At 62.1% G+C, this 22090-nt stretch overlaps 1 protein-coding gene across 6 annotated transcripts in view; it reads left to right on the top strand.

Annotated features, from left to right (window-relative positions):
- Window positions 1-22090, top strand: part of NFATC1 (nuclear factor of activated T cells 1) — a 90256-nt gene that overhangs the window by 18416 nt on the left and 49750 nt on the right. For all 6 annotated transcript variants that reach the window (XM_072952400.1, XM_072952402.1, XM_072952403.1 and 3 more), the window contains exons 3-6: window positions 10471-10630; window positions 17813-18015; window positions 19558-19730; window positions 21296-21436. In XM_072952400.1, coding sequence (XP_072808501.1) covers window positions 10471-10630; window positions 17813-18015; window positions 19558-19730; window positions 21296-21436 — 677 coding nt within the window. The remainder of the gene's footprint in view (window positions 1-10470; window positions 10631-17812; window positions 18016-19557; window positions 19731-21295; window positions 21437-22090) is intronic.

Below are 22090 nucleotides of genomic sequence, written 5' to 3'. Positions count from 1 at the left end.
GCGCGCCCTTTTGAGGGAAGACGCGGGAAGCAGTAGCCTCCCGGGGGCGAGGGCGGCGCAGGGACGGGGGCGCCAGGTCCGCTTGGTTCAGGGACCCGAGGCCTGCACGTCCAAACCGCTTCTTCCAGGTCTTGGCTGCGGCTGATGATCTGAGTGACGTTCTCGACTCTTAGGCCGCACGTAAGCGTTGGCTCCAGAAGCCTGACGGAGCCGTCGCTGACCCCAGCTGCACTGCGTCCGCCCGTTTCAGGGTTTATCCCCGTTTGGAGTCAGATTGGGTAAAGCTGGAGGCTGGTGACCACCCCTAGCGCGTCACTCCTCCCCTGCGGCCCCGACCCTGGGCCGCCTGCGCTGGGCTTCAGCCAGGCCAGCCCCCGGCCCCCGCCTGCCCCGCCGGCCCCCAGCCCCCAGCAACCCCCCCCACCCCGGCACTGGGCGTGTCACTCGTGGGTTGCTTTTCTGTTTGACATCACAAAAGGAAGCTCTCTGAGACTGAGCTTTAAAAGAGAAGCCAGCTAGCGGGGAGCCTGTGGAATCGCAGCAGGTCTCTGCTCCACCCGAGCACTAGCAGGGCCTGTGCTCAGCCTCCGGGCCACCCGCTCAGGCCCTGTTCACAGTGGGTAGAGCTGGACTCTCGCCCGTGACCAGCTGCCCCGGAGCTGCCCCTCGTGGGCCTTTGCTCCCAGGAGCCCCGAACAGACTTCCCTCAAATTGGGGGGCGGGCCGTTGGGGGGCGCCAGGGGAGCCTGAAACCTTCCTACGACATACGTGTCCTGGGCCAGGTGCTGACATGCCGCCAGGGGAGGTGGGAACCCAGCAGACAGAGGTCTGACCTTGACCGCAGCCTCTCCCAGAGGCTCTTGCAGGTGGATTCCGTCCCCAGGGCAGCTGGGGCTCTGCGTTTCTGCTGGTGGGCCCCTCGCCGCAGGAGCACGTGGTCTTAGAGACTCAGACCCCCTGCAGCTCACGGAGCAGCCTCCCCCTGGTTCCCAGAGTCGCAGTTGACGCTGTGAAAGGTGCTTCGAGTCCCAGCTTCAGCTAAGATGTGGGTTTGAAGTGGAGGGAGCGGCGGGCAGGAGGCTCCTGCCCCGAGGTGCGGAGGACGTGGGCCCCTGTTTCTCTTTTTGATGTTATTCTGTGGATGTCTGTAATTATTGGCCACGAAGAAGAGAAAGAGAAACTCAGATCCTTTTGTGTTCCTGGAGCCGATAAAATAATTTGCATCTTGGTGGCTTTGCACGCAGATTTTCACGTCGAGCCACTGAGATCTGAAATGCTGGCTGGTTGTGTGGGATAATCCAAATGCCAGAGAGTGGCAGCCCCGAGACAGGTCACGCCCGGCCTGGTCCTGCGCAGGCCCCTCTGTCCACCCCAGGGCATGTGGGGGCGGGGCTGCACGCAGGAGGCTCAGGCACCAGCCCGGGCCTTCCTGGGTCTCCGACCTGGAGAGTTCCCAGACTGCTGAGCCTCGGCCGGGAGGAAGCGTCCAGCGGCGACACGCGCCAGTGACCACAGACAAAACAGAGCTGATTTCTGCTCAGACGTCTTCCTCTGGGGCAGGTGTGTTCCGAGCTCGTCTGGGGCCCCGCACACCTGCCACACACCTGGGCCGGCTGAGGCCAGGTAACGGTCCCGCCGGGGCTCACACACGTCATTGTGGTGGGGGGCCGGTGATCGTCCACGCTTAACACTAGACCTTCTGTGCAGGTTAGTGGGCCTTATTTGCCAATTGTTTCTTGGTTCTTGAGCAAAAACCTGTTCACGTCATGATGGGTTTGTTTCTTCAATGAATGGTTCTGAAACACCTTCTGGAAGCTGGGGTTTGACATGCAGCAGTAGCTGAGTTTCAGTGAAGAAAGCGACTTCAGTGTTGTTTTTCCCTGAGATTTCCCGTCTGAGTCCGTCTGTGCTCTGGGCACCCCGCCGCCCCGCTTGCCCCTCACGTGAGGGAGGTTTTTTGGAGAGGAGCCGTCTGGAGCTTGGTGCCCACACCCCTGGAGCCCAGAGCGCTGCATTAATTATGCTCCGACCTCCCGGTGCCTCGGAGGGTCCTCGGGGCCTCTGGAAATGCCTGCTTTTCTCTTGAGAGTCACCTCCCGCAGGTGAGTGTGGCCACCCGCAGGGCAGCCACACTGAGCCCGAAGCTCATTAGGGCCGTCTGGACGCAGGGACCGGGCACCGGGCCAGCGAGCCCACGGCTGTGGGAGACGGAGTGCGGGCATAAGTCCCATCTTACAGACGGGGATGCTGAGGCATGTGGAAGTTCCTGGACGCACAATCAAAGAGCGGGGAGCCGTGAGGTCTAGTGACGCGTGCGTGGTCACTGCAGGGCTCCAAGGCCAGGAGGCCCCAGTGACAGCCGCCGGGGTGCGTCACAGGGGCCGGACACATGCCTGGAGGTGGCCCTGGGGTCTCACTGCTTTATCTTGAGCCAGGGGTTACGAGGAGGGGGTGAGGCAGCGGAGACGCGTGTGTGGTGAGGGGGTACGGTGGTCACTCGCTGGCGGTGGCCAGAGACCACAGCGACGAGGGGGCAGCACCCAGCCGGCTGCGCCTGTCGGGCACAGGATCTCCTCGGGCCCGAGGATGGGCTCTGCTGCGAACAGCGGGCGTCAGGATCTGAGCTGTTGCAGCGAGACCCTCCCTAGCTCCTGCGTTGCCCTGGTCCTCGGGAGCCACGTGCTGGCTCAGACATCTTCCTGTGGCTGACTTGAGAGCAACTGTATGTATTATGTCCTGAGCCACTGAAGTCTGTTTCCAACTTCGAATTTGGAAACCGAATGGCTACTATTTAAAGACTCTCTGGGCTTTTCTGTGGGCCCCATGTTAAAACTAAGCAGAGGAGGGGTGAGCTCTGGGGGTCGCCCGCCGACTCTCCTGGTGTTTCTGTGGTGGAAAGTACATCGGAATGTCGCCTTCGGGGCTAACTTGTGCCCCATCCTGCGTTACTCGGCGATTCTGAGTCTCTTCGTCTGTGAGCCATCCATGGCAGCCGGAGTGTTCTCGCCCTGAGCCTTCATCTCTGCCACGACTGACTGGCAGCAGGCTTCAGTGGCACCCGAGACAGCATTTGGGCCTGAAGTCACTGTCACAAACATGCTGGAATCTGCCCCCTGTAGTGTGAAGGTCAGAGGAGCAGCAGAGTTTTCCCATGGGGTTCCTCACCCAGGGGCCGATCCTTCATCCATCTGTTCTTTCTCCCTTCCTGCCTTGCCTCCTTCTTCCGTCCATCCGTCCATCCTCCCACTCATTCACCCACCCACCCATCATCCACCCATCATGCATCCATCATCCATCGTTTGTCCTTTAACCCATCGTCCATCCGTCATCCACCCACCCATCCATCCATCCATCCGTTTGTCCTTCCACCCATCCACCCACCCACTCATCGTCCATCCATCATCCATCTGTTTGTCCTTCCGCCCGCCCATTAACCCATCATCCATCCATCCCTCCCTCCCTCCCTCTGTCCCCTGGGTGTGTGTGACAGGCAGGGGCCCTTCCCAGCGCTCTTTGTCCTACTCCCAGAGATAAGCACGAGGGGACAGCAGTGTCCTCCCTCGTCCAGACAGTCCTGGGCCCTGGGGCGGAGGAACCGGCTGCGAGTGCAGGTCCCCGACCTTGGGTCGGGGAGAGAAGCTCCCCCAAAGCAGCTGCCTGTCCGTCTCAGCTGGACCCCCGGACAGGCGCTCGTGCCGTCCCATGAGCTGGGCCCCGCTGAATCACGGGGACGCCTGGGGCCCTCAGACACGCCTTCGCCGTGTGTGTGGTCAGGGAGGTCTTAGGAGCGGGCCTGTCCTCCCGGGCGGCCCGCACCGCTGTGTGAGGGGAGCGCCGGGGTTCTGCCCTCGTGGAGGAGACCCCCAGAAAGCCATCCACTCCGGGGAGAGGGGCCGGGCCCCGTCTGCCCGGGTGCTGCCCGGCTCCCCCATCCCAGGTGCGGGGCGGCGGGAGCCGTCGGGAAGCCAGTCTGGGACGGCGCGGCCTGAGCAGCTTACGTGGAAGTGGAGTGGTTTTTTATGGAGGGGGTGCAGAGCAAGGATGACGGGGATTTTCCAGGGAGCTGGAAGGAAGTCTCTGCCTCCTTGGAGCTCTCCACGCTCTGCTGGTGGAGCCACTGAAAGCAATGAATTCTTTGGAAATTCCTGAGTCGCCATTATAAGAAAAAGAATCCCTCAATGGTGGCCTTGCCGGGCTTATTCTGAAAGTCTCAGGTTTGTGACCGAGTCTGAGTGGAATTCCTGACCAGAAGCAGGCCTGGCAGGACTCCCACAAGTGGGGAGCCTGAGCAGGTGGGCTCCCAGACCGCCCTCCCCTGCTGAGCACGCCCCAGCGCTTGACCCCATCTGGGCCCCAACCCCCAGGGACCAGTCAGGCCCCGACGGGGCCCCTGGAGGGTCCTGAGCCCCATGCTGTCAGCGGCGGACGAGCGGGTGCTCCGTCCGCACGGCACCCCGAGGGCGGGCGGTGGTCCCTCCTCTCGCCTCGCTGGCCTCCTTCTCTTGTGCTGCCCAGACGTCCCTCGTCCCGCTGTTTACCCAACCCAATGTCTCCGTAAAGCACCTCCCAGCCCCTGGGTGCGTTGGCGCCTCGCGCACGCAGCTCCTGCCCCTGGGCCCTGTCAGCACCATCCTGAGTGACAGCGCAGTCGGGTGTGACAGCCTGAGACTCCCAGCCTCTCCAGGCACGAAGTCCTGCCTGCGGCCTCTCCCCTCAGCCCCACCCGTGCCGTCCAGACTCACCAGGAGTGAAAGGCTGGCTCTGAAGGAGTTTTCTAAAGGCCCATCCTGGACAGCAGCCAGCCCCTCCCTGAGAGGTGTTCCCTGGAGGGTGGGAGGGGCCCCCAGCACATGACACCTGGAGGGGTACCCGCGGTGGCACAACTGACAGCAGAGTGGGTGGCAGGAACCCACAGGCCCTTCAAACCCCATGGGATTATCAGCCGAGAAACCCGGCTTTGCCCGGCGCACCCACCTGGCCTCTCCCCACGGCCCCTGGCCGCCCTGCAGAAGGGCCGGCCCCCTTGAGTGGGAGGAACCGTCTCCCCCAGGGCTTGGCCGGCGGTGTCAGGGGCCATGGCTGGAGCGTGGGCGGCCGCTGGGCGAGCTGGGTGGTCCTGGGCGCAGCCCCTGCTCCACGGGCATCTGGGGGCCCAGAGACCCTGCATAACAGCCCAGAACTGAGCTGACGGCCTTTTTTAAAATCAGAGGGAAAAAACAAAACAAAGCAAGTAACAGGAGGCCCTGGCTCCGACTCTGGGAGAACGTGTTCCTTTCAAACGTGGGTAACGTCCTTCCCCTGAAGCTCTGGTGTCTCTCCTTGGGTGGATTCGAGGCCTGCCAAGTGCAGTCTGTAGCTTCAGTTGCGGTAGAGGCGTGAGAGTCCCAGAAGGGCACCGACCAGCTTTTTCCTAAGTGGTGAGTCCACATGGGCCCAGCTCTCAGGAGGCGCAGAAGTGAAAGGGTTCTACCCAGACCGTCTGAACAGAGGTGCTGCCCCCCCCAGCGCCTGTCCACGTGATGAGGGCTTCAGCCGGGGGGGGGGGGCTGGTGGAGGCCCCGTGCGCGGCCGCCTGGGCGGTGGGGCTGGGGTGCATGTTGGTTCTCAGCGTGGGGTGAACACGGCCTTTCTGAGGAAGGAGGCTGGCGGAGGGGCCTCAGGCTGGGTGAAGAAGCCACTTTGCCGAAGTCACTGCCTCCGGTGCAGAACAGTCGCTGAGCTCCCAGGGCAAGGGCGGAAGGTGGGAAAATGGGTTATTTTGGGGGTTTACAGCTAATATCCTTCACCGTTTTTCAATGTAGGTAAGCAAAAAGAAAACTGGCTCCCCGGCAGCTCCCTGACCGGAGCGTCACGGGGACGGCCGTGGCACGCGTCCCTGGGGCTGCTCGTGAACATGGCTTTTGGGCTTTCACTCGTGTTACAGAAAACCAAACTTGTACAGAGTCCGAGACGAGTCACGAGTCCCCATGCTCACCCTTAACCTGGCCGATGAACTCGGGGTCAGCTGGCCTCACCCCGACCCACAGCCGGTTACTTTGCAGCAGAATCTCAGACCTCCCTCAATCTTATCCATCGACACTGTGTGCGTCTTCCAAAGATAGGCACTCGTTTAAGAAACTAGTTGTGACGCCAGTAGAGGCCACGCTAGGAAGCTAACAAGTGCCTTGAAATGACCCCTTAACCGAACAAGTGAGTGTTCGGATCCCCGATGCTGTGTTATTTTCTTGGCAGTTGTCGAGTTCCGGCCCCGTTCCTCTCGGTCATTCCGGTGCATGGTGTCTGCCTCCTGCGCACACAGCTGTAGGGGGCTCGGCGGTTCCCCGTGTCCCATGGGGCACGCCTCTGTCCCAGGAGTTCCCTGCTTTTCCTCAGGCTGGTGGAGACCCCGGGCCTTGCTGGGATCTGGCTCCATGTTTAGGCAAGTGATGGGCGCACGTCCTTCCACCGCACCTGGTGGCGTCTCTGGTGTGTGGTGGTTGGCGAAATGGTTTAAACGAGATTTTCAGCTCCAAGTGGAGAGGCCTGGATTGCCTGGCCTGAGGCCTGCCCCGTTCACTGGCCATCGGGACTCACGGAGGGTGGTAGGGACTGAGACGAGGCTCTCCCGGGGCCCTGAGCCCTGCTGTTAATTGAAGCTCGCTGCCAGGACCTTGGTTCTGAGTCGGCGTGAACGGTCTCCAGTCTCCACGGTCGGCGGTGCCCTGAGCTGGGGCGCTCGGGCTGCACAGCTGGAGACTGTCACGCAGGCTGGTGTTCCTGGTGCCGGACTGGGGTCGGCATTGGTTGGAATCGGGAAGGGCGTAGGGGTTTCGTGCTGCAGAGGTCAGAGCTGCAGTCTGGCGAACACCCTACCCTCTCCGGTGCTGCTTCTGCACAGCTTCCGCTGCAGTGAGGAGGGCCGTTTATGAATCCCTGCGCACACGGGAAAGGCCAGGCTGGACGCACAGAGGCCAGGGGCAGCACTGAGCAGGTGTCCGCCGCAGCCGGTGGAGAGGAAGGGCTCCCGGGGGTCAGCGTGGGGCTGCTGGGCAGCAGGGTGGAAGGGCGTGGACGGGCCTGGAGACCCGAGCAGCTGAGCCGTCTCTGGTTTGGGAGCCCAGTGCGTGGGTGGTCTCCGGGCTGTGAGCTCAGCTTGAAAAAGTCCTTTACCCTTTTCTTGCATGAAGGAAACAGATTCAGTAAGAAACAGAGGCTTTCTCGTGGGAAATGGAGGGGGAGCAGCTCTGGGGACGGGGTGATTCAAACCGGGAGTTCTCCCCACGGAGGCCTCGCCCACGCTTGTGCCCAGGAGGCCTGTCTCGCTTCCTGGTCCTCACACAAGGCGAGCGCTCCCGGGGGCCCGGTGGGGGACCGTGGGGCCGGCGTCACCCTTCAGCCTTGGCCCGGGGTGGGCCGCGGGCACTTGGCCCTGCCTGCTCCCGCTGCTCCGCCGGGCGGGGATTCGGGCTCAGAGGCCTCCTCGTCTTTGGATGGGAGCAGCGGGAACGCAGTTTGGATCCTTATTACCAAGCATGCAAACGGTTTTAAAAACCTCTTATTTGAAAGAATTCCAGAGTCACAGCAAGTTGCTCAGAGATCTGTGTCCCCTTCAGCCAGCGTCCCCAAAGCTGGCACATCCGTGATGGGCACTGTCGGCGCCTGGCCCCTGACGTGTGTGCACACATGAGCGCGCGGCCCCGCGGGGAGGGAATTGGGGTGGAAGGCGGGTCGAGGGCCCCCTTTTGCTGTGGTATTCCGTCACCCCCATTTCACTGGCAGGAGAACCTCGTGAGGATTCGAGGAAAAGATGTGATTTTCCGTTGGCCCCAGGCTCTCGTCTGGAGCCGGCTGAGGGCTCCTGCAGGGTGCAGGCCCTGTGGCGCAGACCCCCAGAGGACGGCCCTGGGTCTTAGTCCTTGGATCTTGACCTGCTGCCCTGGGGAGGGAGCCTGTTCTAGGCTTTGCAGACAGAGTGTGGCCTCAGGCAGGTCTTCAGGCCTCCCCCAGACTCTGCGCTCCCACCCCAGCACATGTTGTTCCTGGCCTTGTTTCCTGAGTTGGTCCTTCACATGAGGCTTACACGCCCCACGCCCCATTCTTCATGAACCATTAGATTTTAGATACAGGCTTTTTACTTAGATCAACAGAATGTATAAGACAGCACAGAATGAATATAGTGAGCTGGACTTTCTGACTGGAGACGGGTACCCCTCCGGGGACGGTGCTCTGAAGTGGGCAGACGGTCGGAGGGCCTGCAGCAGCCCCTGTAAGACTCTTATCCACCGGGACCTGTGCCCCCACCCCAAGCCAGCCCTGCCAGGCCGACCTCGTGCGGAAGCCCTTGGCTCACGGGCCCCTTCCCCCGGCCCTGTGACGCCGACAACCTGCAGCTTCACCTGAGAACTGCCCCCATCGGCCACGGCCCAGGAAACCGATAAACGCATCTTGGAGCTTCCTGGATGAGGACGACTCCCCCCCACCCCCCGATGGCTGTGGGATGCACTCAGAAGCAACCTGGCATTTGGGATGGGGGGCTCCTGGCTCTGCCCGTGACTTGGCGTTTCTCTTGCCCGAGCAGACGCACGCTCAGCACACACACGTGTCTGCCCGGCTCTCGCTGGTCACGCGCTCCAGTTCTCCGAGGCGGTTCTCAGTGAGAACCAGCGGGCTGTGTCTCAGCACCGTGCTGACATGGACTCCGAATGGAAACAGCAGACGGGAAGGAGCTGGGAGGGCGGCGGCCAGTTCAGCTGTCCCCTGAGGGAACCTGGGTTTAGGTTGGCCATTGACTAGAGGATTTTCAAGTGAAAGTTCTCCCGGAATCGGCCAGTGTGAGGAGGGGTTCCCCGGGTTGGAAGGCCTCCCACTCGGACAGCGATTAGTCCACTCCCAGTGGAGTGGACTCGGGCTGAGGGACACACAGGCCTCCTCCCTGCCTAGACCGAGGTGCCCTGAGGGGCCTGGCCATCCCGGCCTCCACTGGCTCTGACTGTTGGATTCTCAGGCCTGTGTCCATCGAATTTGCACGATTTCCAGTTAGGATTGTAAGTTTCTGGCTGCAGCAGCACCGATGAAGCCTCTTCTCGTGTTAGAGTCTTGGATTTTCCAGGTGAGGTCAAGGGCTCCCAGGCCCCTTCCCCCGGCCCTGTGACGCTGCAGGAGCTCTGGTTGCAGGGCAGCGTGGGCGGGCCGGACCCCAGCTCCTGTGCGAACATGGGAGCCTTGCACAAGAATGTGTCTTTTGGGGGCTGACCTGTGCCTTTTCAACGGGCAGGACCCTGGAGCATGTTCTGCACGGCCTTTGGAGTCACAGAGACCTGGTTTCCTCATGTGTAGAATGAGGCCAGCAGTGCCCACCGCCAGTCCATGAGGGAAAACGAAGCTGGGGGCTCTGCGGGCGGGCCTAGCACACGTGCCCCTCCCTCCCGCTCCCCTCACCAGCGCCAAAATAACAGACCAGCTCCCAGACCCACCTCGGGCCCCACAGCCGCCCCCTCGTTTGCTGGCCTGGGGCTGCAGCTCCTTCCTGCCCTTGGTGGGTGCTCGACACCTGTCACGCACGAATCATGGGGCTGAGGCTGGGGCGAGGTCCTGATACGGAGCCCGTCGCGTCCCCAACAGTCAAGTCCTGCCACCCAGCTGGGCCCTAGCTGGTGGGAAGCGATGATTAGAACCAGGCCTTCCTGTTCTTAGGCCGAGTGGGTACCACTGTGATTTTGAAAGACCTTTAATCTTACTGGGGAGGTTAAATAATTTATCTGCCTATCGTGAAGGAAAGAAAGTACTTCCAGGTCTAGTGTGGAGGAGTCTCCACCTTATTCAGGAAAACACTTCCGGGTCTATTGTGGAAGTGTTTCCATCTTATTCAGGAGGCTCGTCATGAAGACCCGAAAGGCTCCGGGCACATGAGCCGTCAAAGACGTTTAGAGGGCTGTGTCAGGGTGCAGTCCTGCCTGATGAGGGTTTAGACGCCAGCGGTGCAAGGTGAACTGCCCGTGGCCCTGGGGTCACAGGGTGGGGCACGGGGGACGGGACGTGGGGGATGGGGTGCAGGGGATGGGACGTGGGGGACAGGGCCCAGGGGATGGGGTGCAGGGGATGGGACATGGGGGACAGGGCACAGGGGACAGGGAGTGGGGGACAGGGCACAGAGGATGGGGTGCAGGGGATGGGACATTGGGGATAGGGTTGCAGGGGACAGGGCACAGAGGATGGGGTACAGGGGACGGGACGTGGGGGATGGGGTTGCAGGGGACAGGGCACAGGGGATGGGGTACAGGGGACGGGACGTGGGGGATGGGGTTGCAGGGGACAGGGCACAGGGGATGGGATGTGGGGGATGGGGTTGCAGGGGACAGGGCACAGGGGATGGGGTACAGGGGACGGGATGTGGGGGATGGGGTTGCAGTGGACAGGGCACAGGGGATGGGGTGCGGGGGATGGGGCGCAGGGGACGGGTGCGGTGTCTAATGCTCTTCCATCCCCTTTCAGCCCAACTCTCCCGGCCCTCGACTGGCAGCTGCCGTCTCACTCAGGACCCTATGAGCTGAGGATTGAAGTGCAGCCCAAGTCTCACCACAGAGCCCATTATGAGACGGAGGGGAGCCGGGGGGCTGTGAAGGCGTCGGCCGGAGGACACCCCAGTGTGCAGGTACCACTGCCTCTGACCCCGGGGCGAGTCCGCACTGCTTCAGTCCGGAGGCCACTTTGTGCCAACAGCCAACAGTGCTTTTCATTTTCTGTCTTTTTAAAGAAAACTGTCGTCACCCAAACAGTTTAGCTAAATATTTTACGCACAGTTAAGTCCTAGTTTTCTCCTCAACACGCACGATTGTAGATGGGAGCTCACGGCCCTCATTTCCGCAGCTTACAGATCAGCTGTGAATCCGTGGGACTGCTTTGGGGGAGCAGGCGACGCCTCGACCATCTTGGGTGACGAGCATGGTCTGGTGGGGCCGGGGACTCCCCGTGATGTTGCAGGGGTGACCGACGTAGGATCAGCCGGGCACTGGAGCTGGCGTGGGACCTGCCGTGAGGTGTCAGGGGAGAGGGTGCCTCGAGGCAGGGAGGTCACGCAGCCCTGCCTGTGCTGGGAGTCTCCTGCCGCATGTGGGAGAGGGTGGGCCCCATCAGTGTGACTCAGGGTGCTGCCCTGGGGGGCAGTGGTTTTGCCTGCCTTCAGAGTCAGCCAGTCATGCCTCGTGTCCAGGCAGCCTCCGCCGTCCTGAACCTGTCACCTGTGCCAGCCCAGGAAATCACGAGAACTCCCGGCTGGCTGTCCTGTGGCGTCTGTGCTTGGTCACACGTGGCACTTAACCCACCCACCTCCCGTCGGGCCCTCTGCTGTGACTTGTGACAGTCCTGCTGGACACGAGCTTACTGTCTTGCCCCAGAGCGGCAGGCCGTACGGAGTTGTTGACAGAGAGTGTTCCTCCCCAGTCTCTGCTCCCCCTACAAGCCCGGATCCCCAGCCCTGTTGTTCAGAGAATGGTGCCGGCTGGAAGGGAGGCAGTGGGGCCCCGCGCTTTTATTTTATTCCATTTAGATAAATGAAAATAAAGCTTACGAGGGAAGGGGGGCTCGGAGACGATGGCCGTGGGCCAAGGCAGCAGTCAGGGACGTGGAGTTTGCGGGGACGTGAGGGCAGTATTAGAGGCTGTGCCCTCCCCGCCAATTAGCACCCGTGGCAGCTGGTGGACGCGGGAGCGCGGGGGAGGCGCGTTGGCGTGGACGCGGCCCGCTTGGCCTGCGCTCGGCCGCCTCCCGGGTGACTTCTGCACTTAGCAGGGCTGCACAACCACAGTGTTTACCGCCCTTCCTGCTGCGGCTTTCACTGAACGAAATGCCTTGTGGCTGAGTGGGAAAGGCACTACCAAGGCGAGGAAACTGGCCAGTGAATAAGGAGAACGAAAATAACGCCGCGGGGGTGTGGTGGCCCAGTGCCCCCGGTGGCTGTAGATTACATCGATGAGGGGAGCTAGTCCCAGAGGGAGGGGCTCGCACCGCAAGTTGCGCTTCTGCCTGGGGACGCGGAGGACCCCCGCCCTGACTGAGGGCCGTCCTCGGTGTGGGGCTGTGAGCGTGGGGCGCACGGGGCAGCTGCAGCGGGTTGCCCCCACTCCTCGGCCAGGAGCGCACCGAGCCCCTGCTCACAGGGCCCACGGCGCTGGGTGTCCGTGTCTCCCGTCCAGTGTCTGGGGCACAGCGTGGTGTCTGTCTCAGTGTAGACAACACAGAGAGAACTGAGTCGTTTGGAGGTACTGTGAAGCTTGAAACTATTTAAAACATCTTGAGGATGAATCCTCGAAAATAATTTCAAAGCAAACAACGGTAGACCGCAGAGGCTGGTTCTGGGTTTGAACAGCACGGATGCCCCCAGCCTGACGAAACGCACGAGGGGAAAGGATGGCAGCAGAGAGTGTCGGCCCGTCAGGGCTTCCGCTGCGAGCGGGGTCACTAAGGGAGAGTCTTCGGATCGCTCTGCGGCAAGTGTGAGGTCAGCAGTTAGAAAGGGGGCTTTTGGGTTTGTTTTCTTTTTCAGTTAGTGGACCACAGATTGGATAAAAATAGAATTTGCACATAATTATAAAACAAATGAAAATAGAAAAGTGTCTCTGCTGCCGTGAAAGCGTGGTAACCACAAAGTTTTATTCTGTGCTGTGAGTTATTTTCGCACATCCTCTGACCCTGCGGCTCCTCCTTCCAGAGACGATCGCGCCTCCCGCAGCTTCAGCTCCCCACGCAGGGAAGCAGCCCCTCCCCGAGCTGCTCTGTGGTCAGCTGGTCAGAGGGAAGCCAGGTTTTGGTTCCGGGGCGTCCAGGCTGTCAGGTTCAGAACTGCGGTCACGTGGAGCGTCCAGCAGGCCCGGCGCTCGCGTGGGCTGAACCAGGGAGGACATCCAGACCTTCACAAGAGTCCGCCGCCAAGTCAGAGGCCGCGGTCTTCTGCAGGACGCGGCCCCCAGCTGTGCCCCAGGGAGGACTCGGTGCTCTTCTCGAGCATCTGAGTCATGGGGGGCAGCCCCACGCGCCCCCTCCTCTGAGTCTAGGAGACACAGCGAAATTTGAAACCTTTCTAGGCAGAATCAGACTAAAATTTTAGATTAGGAAAGGACTTCTGTGTTCATGGGGTCCCCAGGCCCTTTCCTCGGCTCTCCGGAGTCACCAGCAGCCCTGTGGGCGTTTCCGCGGGCTCTGTCTGAGGGGGGAAGCGGAGGGAGTCCTCGGGCCATGTGGGGTTTGCCTTTCCGGCGTTTCCACCACCAACCAGAGGCTGTGACCCTGCAGCAGCCCCAGCGCCCCGGCCTCCCCTCAGGAGACAGAACTGCAGGTCGAGGTGGCCAAGGGCGTCGTTCACTCGGTGTTCCGTTTGCTCTCCTGGGTGTCCCCTTCTCCTGTCGTCACCGGGGCGGAGCTGCCCTCTGCCCTGCGCTCTGCCCGGCGTCCTGATGCCCGGTCCCCATCCCGAGAGCAGAGCCCCTGTGAGCTCGGGGCGGGTCAACCTCCAGGAGGTGCTGGTTCCGGCCGCCCTGCAGGCCTGGATGGAGGGACCTGAGGGGTGTTAGTGATCTCTGACCCAGGGGTCAAAGAATTAAGCTCTGTTTACCAATGACCAGAATCTCTTGCTCGCGGGCTTCTGGGCCGTCACACCGCGGCTGGTGTGAATAATTGATAGGTTGCTGAAACGCGACCCTTGGTGGCAGCCTTGTCAGCTCCTGAACAGCTTCAGGTTAGTGACCTACGTTCCTGTCAGTTATCGGTGGGCAGCAGGTGCCCCTCGGGGAGACGTGGGGACCGGCCTCGCTCAGGCAGCAGGGCCTGGGGAGGGTCCCGGCCCCGGGCCCGGGCCCTGCCTCCCGCGGGGGTCTCTCCTTGGGGTGCTGGCTCGGAGGCCCACCCTTGCCCCCGCAGACCGAGATAAATACTTTTCAGTCATTTAAGACGTTTGGGGGCTGAAGCCAAGGAAGGAACAGACCAGAAAACAGGCATTTTTTCAGGTCATGGGAATCAGCCAAGGGGGCTGTGATCATCGCCGCATCCCGTGGAGCCTCCCCCGGGCACGGAAGGGGCCACGAGAGGCAGGCTTCCCTCGGGTGTCTGAACACTCCGGGCAGACAGCAGCTCCTCCTCGTACCCGACGTCCACAGCCCCACTCCTCTCACCCAAAGCTTACTGCATGGCCCTTACTGGGTTTGTGCGAGGCGGGCATCTCTTCCTGCGGTGGAGACAGGACCAGTAACCTGGCAGCCGAGGCTTCGCAGGACCAGAGCACGCGCTGCTGGAGGAGGTGGTGGTTTGATGGCAAACCCTCGGGCCCCCAGGAGCCGCCATCAGAGCGCAGGTCCGACCCCAAACCAGACCCTGGGCCGCCCTGCCCACTGCACGGACTGACCTTGCACGGGCTGCTGGGCCGTCCGTGTCCACCCGCGTCGGGAACCGCATGAGTCGTTGCAGAGGCACCGGCCGCCTTCACTGCTGCCCCCAGCACGGGGAGCCCAGGAGCACGTGCAGGGCGCCCTCAGCCCCAGAAACAGGTCATGAGGCCTGTGTTCCTCCGGAAGCGAAGCGCCGGGGCCTTGCGCGTGGGGCCACGCTGTGGTCACAACGGGTGCAGTGAAGCTGGGCGGTAGCAGCAATAACCGCCGGGAAGGCGGGGCCGTTGTTATGCCTGCTGACATGCGGCCAAGGCCCCTGCGCTCAGCTCGTGACGTCGGTTTTAAACACCGGGCTTAAAACTGAGGTCAGGGCAGTTTACGCTTTCCCCGCAGCCGATTCGTTCACTTGGGAATAAAGTCCGCTGAGCAGCTCAGCAGGGAAACCCTCTCAGAGCAACAGGCGGACAGCGTCGTCCGCCTGGAAGCCGCCCACCTCAGACGCTTTGGCCTCTGGGTTCCAGGCTGCAGACGTTGTAGAATAAAAGTCGCCTCAGACGCAGGACCTCTGGGGCTTGTCCTCGATCCTGCCACCTTCCACGTTGTCCCAAGAGGGTTTCCGGAGTGTCCAGCGCTGTCTGAGTAGAGCTGTTAGTGCTCCCGCAGGCATCCCAGCCGTCAGGACGGGGGTCGGAGATCGGAGGTCGGCGCGGTGAGCGGGCCTCCTGCTCCTGGACTGCACTCCCTGCCGGGGCGTGGGGTACGGGGCACGCCGTGGGGAAGGCGCTCCCGTGGGTGGTGGGGATGAAGATGGGATGGGGGCTGAAGATGCGGCGGACAGAGCTCATGCCACAGGGTCTCAGGTTAATCCAGTGTTAGAGAAATCTGAGTCAGAAAAGGTGAAGCCGGCTTTGAGCTGGGTTTTCCCTTCTGCGTGGTTCTGCAGAGCTGACATCTGGTAAACTCATAATTGCCCATTAAGCTGACTGTCACACTGGGCACAAGGACTCCCTTGCTGGGCTCATCTGTGCGCCAACTCGAGACCCAGCTGAAAAGCGACTTGCCTCCGTTCACCGGCTCCTGTGTGGCTCTGCCTCCGTCCTGGGCTCTGCTGGAATCTCAGCGTTGACCAGACTTGGCCTCGGCCGTTCCTTCACCTGTCATCCTGCCAGAAGGTGCTGAGGCAGGCAGAGGAGCTAAAACATTTTCAGGTGTGGAGAACTCAGCAGGCCTTAGACCTTAAAAATGGAACAATACATTTCGTTTAGTGCAGGTTGAAGCAAAGAGGGGCCGTTGCCGTGACAGGTAATCCTATAAATCTTACTTTGACAGACACTGTAACGTGCCGGAGGCAGAAACCCATGCAGTGGAGCCTGTGAAGCATTTAAATCACTTTTCTTAAAACGAACTTCATGTTTTAAATAATGGATGTTTATCTCCCAGGTTAAAGCTCTCATGTTCCCATTTTCACTGAAATGGCATATTTTCAAAAGGGTGCAGTTATGCCCACAACCCGCTGCGCTCCACGTGCCACTGCGGCCCCAGCGTAAGTCCTGTGGGAACTTTCCGTCGTCATTTTCAAGCAGTCTGTCCCCCGCCAGGCGGGTGCCGGCCTTGGGGCTGCCCCCGGCACCGGCCACGCGAGGGCAGCTCGTGGCCAGAGGCTCGCTGACGTGGTGTCGCGTTAAATGTCACAGAATGGAGACTGGGAGGAAAGCTTGTTTCTTCATCAGTCTCTGATTCTATTTTTACATTTCTTGTTATGAAACTGTAGGTTGAGTCCAGCATGGGCTACGGGGCTTTAGGAAGTTCGTTAAGTTGGCAAAAGGCTGGGCTCGCACAGCCCACAAGGAAAGAGAAGGCATGTGGGCCGGACGAGCGGGCCTCGGTTTTCCTGACCTTTCCTGTCTGTGTAGACACACGTGTTCGCACGGGAAAGAAACGTTTCAGTTCAAACAGGAGGCGCGCTTTGCTTCTGCAGAATTAAGCCGTGTTAGCAGGGGCCCCTCGGAGTGGGTGGCTTCTGGTGGGTTCTCCGTGGCGCTGGCTTTTGTCCACGTGGCAGACCAGGAGGACAGCGAGTGGACAGGTGGGTCCCCGAGCTCTCTGTGCGCCGCGGGCGCTGCAGGGTCGCTGCGCACAGACTCACGTCTCCACCGCAGCCCCCAGACCAGCTCCGTCCTCTGTGTGCGTCTCGTCCGCCCGTGCCGACACCCGAGGAGCAGGACGAAAGTGCAGCTATTTTCATAGGACAGAAAGAGGCTTGGAACTGTCACAGACAGAAAAAGATAAAAACAGGGTGCCTGACGCATGGCGCTCGTGCTGCAAGCCAGGAAATAAAACCCTCCCAACCGCAGAGCTCCAGAGCAGGTCTGGAGAGCGTGCAAGCGAGTGTGTGTCTACGGTGAGTGCACGTGTGTGCGTGTGCGTGTGCAGACAGCCCCCGGAGCCGGGGCCCCCCTCCACCCGCGCACACCCGTCCGGCTGGAGCTCCTCTCCTGCGCGAGTTCTCCTGGCGTCGTTCGCGGTAGCGGCCCCACTGTCTGTGACACACGGGGCTGTTCCACAGGTGTCTGTGCGGCAGAGAGCGCCCCTGGGACGCCCGCAGGCGCCGGCACTGCCAGGAGCCCCGGGCGGGGAGGCTCAGAGCCGCTGGACGTCCGTCACTTCCGGGGCTGTGGAGCTGGGGGTTGTCAGTCCTGCGCGGTGGCGTGTGGTCTTGTGTCTGTGATGGTGACATCGTGTGGGCTTGCCGGCAGGAGACGGGACCAGACTGAGAGACTCCAGGCCCCTCAGAACGCGGTGCTGCCGGGACTCCTTGTTGGGCCTGGCGCTTGGTGCTCGGTCCCAGCAGCCGCCTGATGCCCAAGCACATCCACCCCGGGGGGCCCAGGGGGCGGTGGGCCGGCCCTGGTGCCCAGCCCCCGGATGCGTGAGCCACCTGTCCTCGTGTGGGACGCTCTCATGAGTACTCAGAGTGTGTGTGACCTCACCTCTCCACTAGCCGAGGCCGGAACAGCAGCCCAGCTCCCGTCAGCGAGGTCTGGATGGCCGGTTTACTGCTGGCTTGAGCCACACTCAGAGCAGCAGGCCGTCGCCTCTGTGGGTTAACAGATCCATAGGGCCCCACGCTTTAACCTGAAGTGTGACGTTCCAGGATTCTGTTGGAGAAGTTGGGTTGAGGATGTGTTGACACCGTGATGCAGGCACGCATGTGCCAGTGTGCACCACACGTGTACATGTTCCCACGTGGGCAGCCCACTGTTCAGAGCCCACACTGGGCAGAGACCCCAGAGCTTTGGGGCACGAGGCATCTCCAGGTGCTCGTTCCTGGGCCTGCGACATTAGGACCTGCGGTGGGGGCTCTCAGCGCCTGTACACCCTCCCTCCTGAACTGGCCCTGCCCCGGAAGTGTGGGCGGTCTGCGCAGGGCGCTCAGGGACTGTCCTCTTCTCCCCCAGCTGCACGGCTACGTGGACAGCGAGCCACTCACCCTGCAGCTGTTCATTGGGACGGCGGACGACCGGCTGCTGAGGCCCCACGCCTTCTACCAGGTGCACCGCATCACCGGGAAGACCGTCTCCACCACCAGCCACGAGGCCATCATCTCCAACACCAAGGTCCTGGAAATCCCACTTCTGCCGGAGAATAACATGCGCGCAATGTAAGCCATATGTCCGCGTGTCCGTGTGTCCTCGGGGGCCAGTGGGAGCTGGGTGGGCCCCGCACGCCTGCACCTCCCCCGACATTTCCACAGCTGGGCCCTGGGTGCCCTTGGCTTAGCACCTGAGGAAACTGCACGAATATTTATGACAGCAGGTTTGTTTGTTTCGGGGTTTCAGCCACTGTGCATGGTGCCGCCTGAATATCTCAGCTGTGGGCGCTCCCCCGTGTCTGAGCACAGTGCCCGTGACAGCTGGAGGAGTGGCTAACCTGCAGTCACTGAGAGACTAGAGAGGGAGCAGTATGTTTGGGACGTGCTTTCGCTGAGAGGGTCTCTGCCGCTGCTGCATGACCGGCCTGGCAGCTCACTTGTTTACCGGTGAATCGACTTGAGGGTCAGTTACCCCCTCGTGTCCGGCGGAGCCTGAGGGCGTGGCTTCGTTAACTGAGCAGCCCTGCCGTGCACGCCCCTCCCGTGTCGTGGGCGCAGCAGAGAAGGAGCCAGTCTGCCCCACAGGACTGGCCTTCTGCATGGGCTTCGGGGGCGGGGGACAGATCCTGAGGACAGTACGTGGATAAGCAAGTTCAGGCAGCCAGTCATTCCCCCAGGGGGTCGGTGGAGCGCCTGGGCCCCCGTGCATGGCAGGGGTCTCTGGGGGGGCGGCGCTGGGCTGAGAGCGGAATGTGCAGGGAGGCAGCTCGTGCAAAGGCCCTGAGGCAGGAGTGAGGGGGTGTCCTCAGGCAGGAGGAGCCCAGGGTGGCCAGGCTGTCCTGGGGGAGAGAAGGTGTGGGCGGTGAGGCCAGCGGACCGCGTTCTGTAGGGCCTCATGTGGGATTTGACAGTTACTTGTAACTGTTATACTCTCTAAGTTGGAAACAAAGGGAAAGGTTTCTCTCCATGCCCCTCTTCACGGACTTGGGGGAAATCACTCTGAATCCTTGGGTTTGCTTTTGGGACTGCGGAGTCAGCTTCCCGGGCCAGGATGCGGTCAGGTGGGTCAGGAGAACCTGCCGGTTTCCGCACTTCAGTGACTGCGTTTTCTCCACCAAGACCCTCCCGCCGGGAGCAGCCCCTGCCCCGCGCTCCGGAGGCGGGGCTGCGTGCTGGGATGCCGCCCCGGCCTGCTGGGGCAGCGTTTGTGTGGCCTCTTAGCTTCTGACGGGGAACGGGCTGCTTCCATCTGACTGTTGTTCTGGTGCTGAGTGGAACTGTCAGGTTAAACAGAATTAAACGAGGTCGTGTGAAGCCCTAGAAATTTCGTGATCTTGACCCAAGGGAACGTTGCCAAAATCTTGAGTGAAAGAGGTTTTGGGAGCCGCCTGGAGGGCCCCAGCGGCCCTGTTGGTGATGTCCACGTGGGTCTAGCCAGAGCCCTGAGCGTGCGGGCAGCTCTCTCCAGACATGCTCAGACTGGATCAGGGCGCGAGGTCCTGGCTGGTCCCACCAAGCCCTTCAGTGAGCGGTCGTCCGGGACGGGCGGGGGTTCGGGCAGAGGGAGCGGCTCGGGGGTTGAGGAAAAGCGTGGACTCTCATTTTGGGCAGCATCGACTGTGCTGGGATTCTGAAGCTCCGGAACTCAGACATCGAGCTGCGCAAAGGGGAGACGGACATCGGGAGGAAGAACACCAGGGTGAGGCTGGTCTTCCGTGTCCACATCCCGCAGCCCAGCGGCCGGACACTGTCCCTGCAGGTCGCCTCCAACCCCATCGAGTGCTGTGAGTAGCCGCCCCGCCCTGCCTCCCTTGTGACTCCAGGCCAGTCCGACCGGTCGTGCCCTTTCCAGGAACAGCTTTCTTGCTATGTGCGCAACCCTGTGAACTGTGCTTGTCCCACCAAACATGGTCGTGGACGGTATCTGTTCCTTCCTGCACTGGTGCAGGGCCTCCCCCACCCCAGCACCTGCTGGAGGGAATCGAGGAAAGGAAGTTTGTTCCCAGACAGTGAGCCCTGTGTGTTGATCGCATTTGAGTTAATCTCCCCCCGTCTCAGGAGACTTGAGAAAGTGGCGTTTGCGTTGTGGTCTGTCGGGTTGGGCGGTCCTGAATTTGCCGGCTGGCGCAGAGCTCGGCCCTCCATCCCCTGTGTGGACCTGCCCAGGTGGCTCTGGGCCTCTGGCCTTGGGCTTACCGCTGGGCTCGTCTGGGTGGTCGGACGGCCAAGAAGTGAGGTCTGCCCCCTTCCGTGTTAGCAACGTGGGTGGCTGGTGCCACCCTGAGCAGAGACCCGTGGCCCCGCTGCAGCCCCTGCTTCCCGACCTGGGAACCTGACTGTCCCCTGGCCACTGCCCCTGGAAATGCCCTTCCGTCTTCTCTGAAGGTCCCCTCCAGGGTGTGGCTGTCTCAGGAGCTCTGACCCTATGGCTCACCCGTCTCAGCGGGAGGGTCCTGCTTTGGTCTCTGTGCCTCTGACCTGAGGGCCCGTTGGACCTCGGTGACCGGGCCCTTCCTGCCCCACAGCCGCTCCTCTGCGATGGTGGCCTTTGCCTCACTGCCCCGCCTCCCCCGCTCCTGCTGGACCCTCACTTGCAGACTCCAGATGCCCGTCCCAGGCCATGGGGCCTGCAGCAGTGGCCTCATCTCTGCTGTGTGATCTCCTCCTTCCTCCAGCTCATGGGTCCCTTGGTCATGGGGTGACCATGTGAGGGCCCCCGGCACGTAGCCAGCCCACAGAAACACCGTCCTCACCACCTGCTTCCGTGCAGACTTCTGGTTGCTGCCTGCATCTGTGTCCTCTGCCTGTCCTGCCTCTCGCAACAGCCCGGGTTCTCGGAGCCTGTGTGTCTGCTGCCCCCCCACCCCCGGCCCTGAGACAAATCCATCCTTGGACGGGCCCCCCGCATCCCAACCTGCTCTCTGGGATCAGCCTCATGTGCCTCACTCCCAGAGACCCCCCCCCCCGGCCAACACCTGGCCCCACGCCCCTCCTCCGCCAGCACCCGGGGGAGGGCACTCCCCGTTGCTTCCAAAGACAGCAGCCCGTTCCCCCAGTGCAGGGGTCCAGGTGGGGAGTTGGCTGTGAGTCTCCGCGGCGGGCTCTGTCCTCACGGGCTCCCGCGGCTTCCCCGGGCCCTCCACGGGGCCCACCCTCGAGCGGAGGCTCACACACAGGCTCACACGTGTGTGCACACGCACCTCGGGAGACCTGCGAGTCAGACGTGTGGCTTCCCTTGGGCGTCGCCCCTCCCGGGGCACGTCGCCACACTTCCGTTCCGGGTGCAAGTGACTGTCGGGGTGGTCGGCGGTGCGGGCCGGCTCACACGCACGTTCCTGTCCCCACACAGCCCAGCGGTCAGCCCAGGAGCTGCCCCTCGTGGAGAAGCAGAGCGCGGCCAGCTGCCCTGTCCTCGGTGGGAAGAGGATGGTCCTGTCCGGCCACAATTTTCTGCAAGACTCCAAGGTCATTTTCGTGGAGAAGGCACCAGGTATTTTCCTTAAAAAACCAACCGGGTCCGCTTTGGGCGCTGGGGGAGCCGGCTGGTGGTGTGGGCACAGGTGGGCCGTGTGACGCTCAGGGTCCATCGTGGGTGCTGTGCAGGGTCCTCGGGTCCATCACGCGGTGCCGGGGGTTAAAGGGCCTGTAGGTGTGGGGCCTCCAGGAGGCCACTGTATGTGGCGGGGCAGCCCCGGGTCTGCCCGACCGGGCGGGCACCTCCGCCGTGGGTCCCGGGCCAGGTCCTGCTGCCAGGCCTCCCCGTGTGGATGGCAGTTCCCATTTCTCAGAATCACAGGCTGTCGGGGACAGGCGTCCAGACACAGAGTGGCCACGGTAGCCGCAGGGGTCCCTGCAAGATCTCACCCTCTGGACGAGCACCCCCACCCCAGACACACAGGCGGATGCTGTTGTTCTTTGTGTGACTGGTGGTCTCCGGGGTCCCAGCTGCTCTGAGCGTGTGCGTGTGCACTCTGCGTGTGTGCTCGGAAGAGGGGGCTGTAGGTCTGAGGGGCCTTTTTCTCTGGTGTCTGGGGCCCCAGAGCGATAAGCCTCGGGTCGGCTGCAGGATGGATGCAGCGGGAGCACCGCTCCTGCCCGGTGGACGCCTGGCCTGTGCCACGTGGGTAGCAAGTGCGGGAGAGTG

The sequence above is a fragment of the Vicugna pacos genome, chromosome 30 (genome assembly GCF_048564905.1).
Source record: "Vicugna pacos chromosome 30, VicPac4, whole genome shotgun sequence".
In the NCBI taxonomy this organism is placed as follows: Eukaryota; Metazoa; Chordata; class Mammalia; order Artiodactyla; family Camelidae; genus Vicugna; species Vicugna pacos.
The sequence above is the reverse complement of the archived record's forward strand: the minus strand, read 5'-3'. Positions and strand labels throughout refer to the sequence as shown.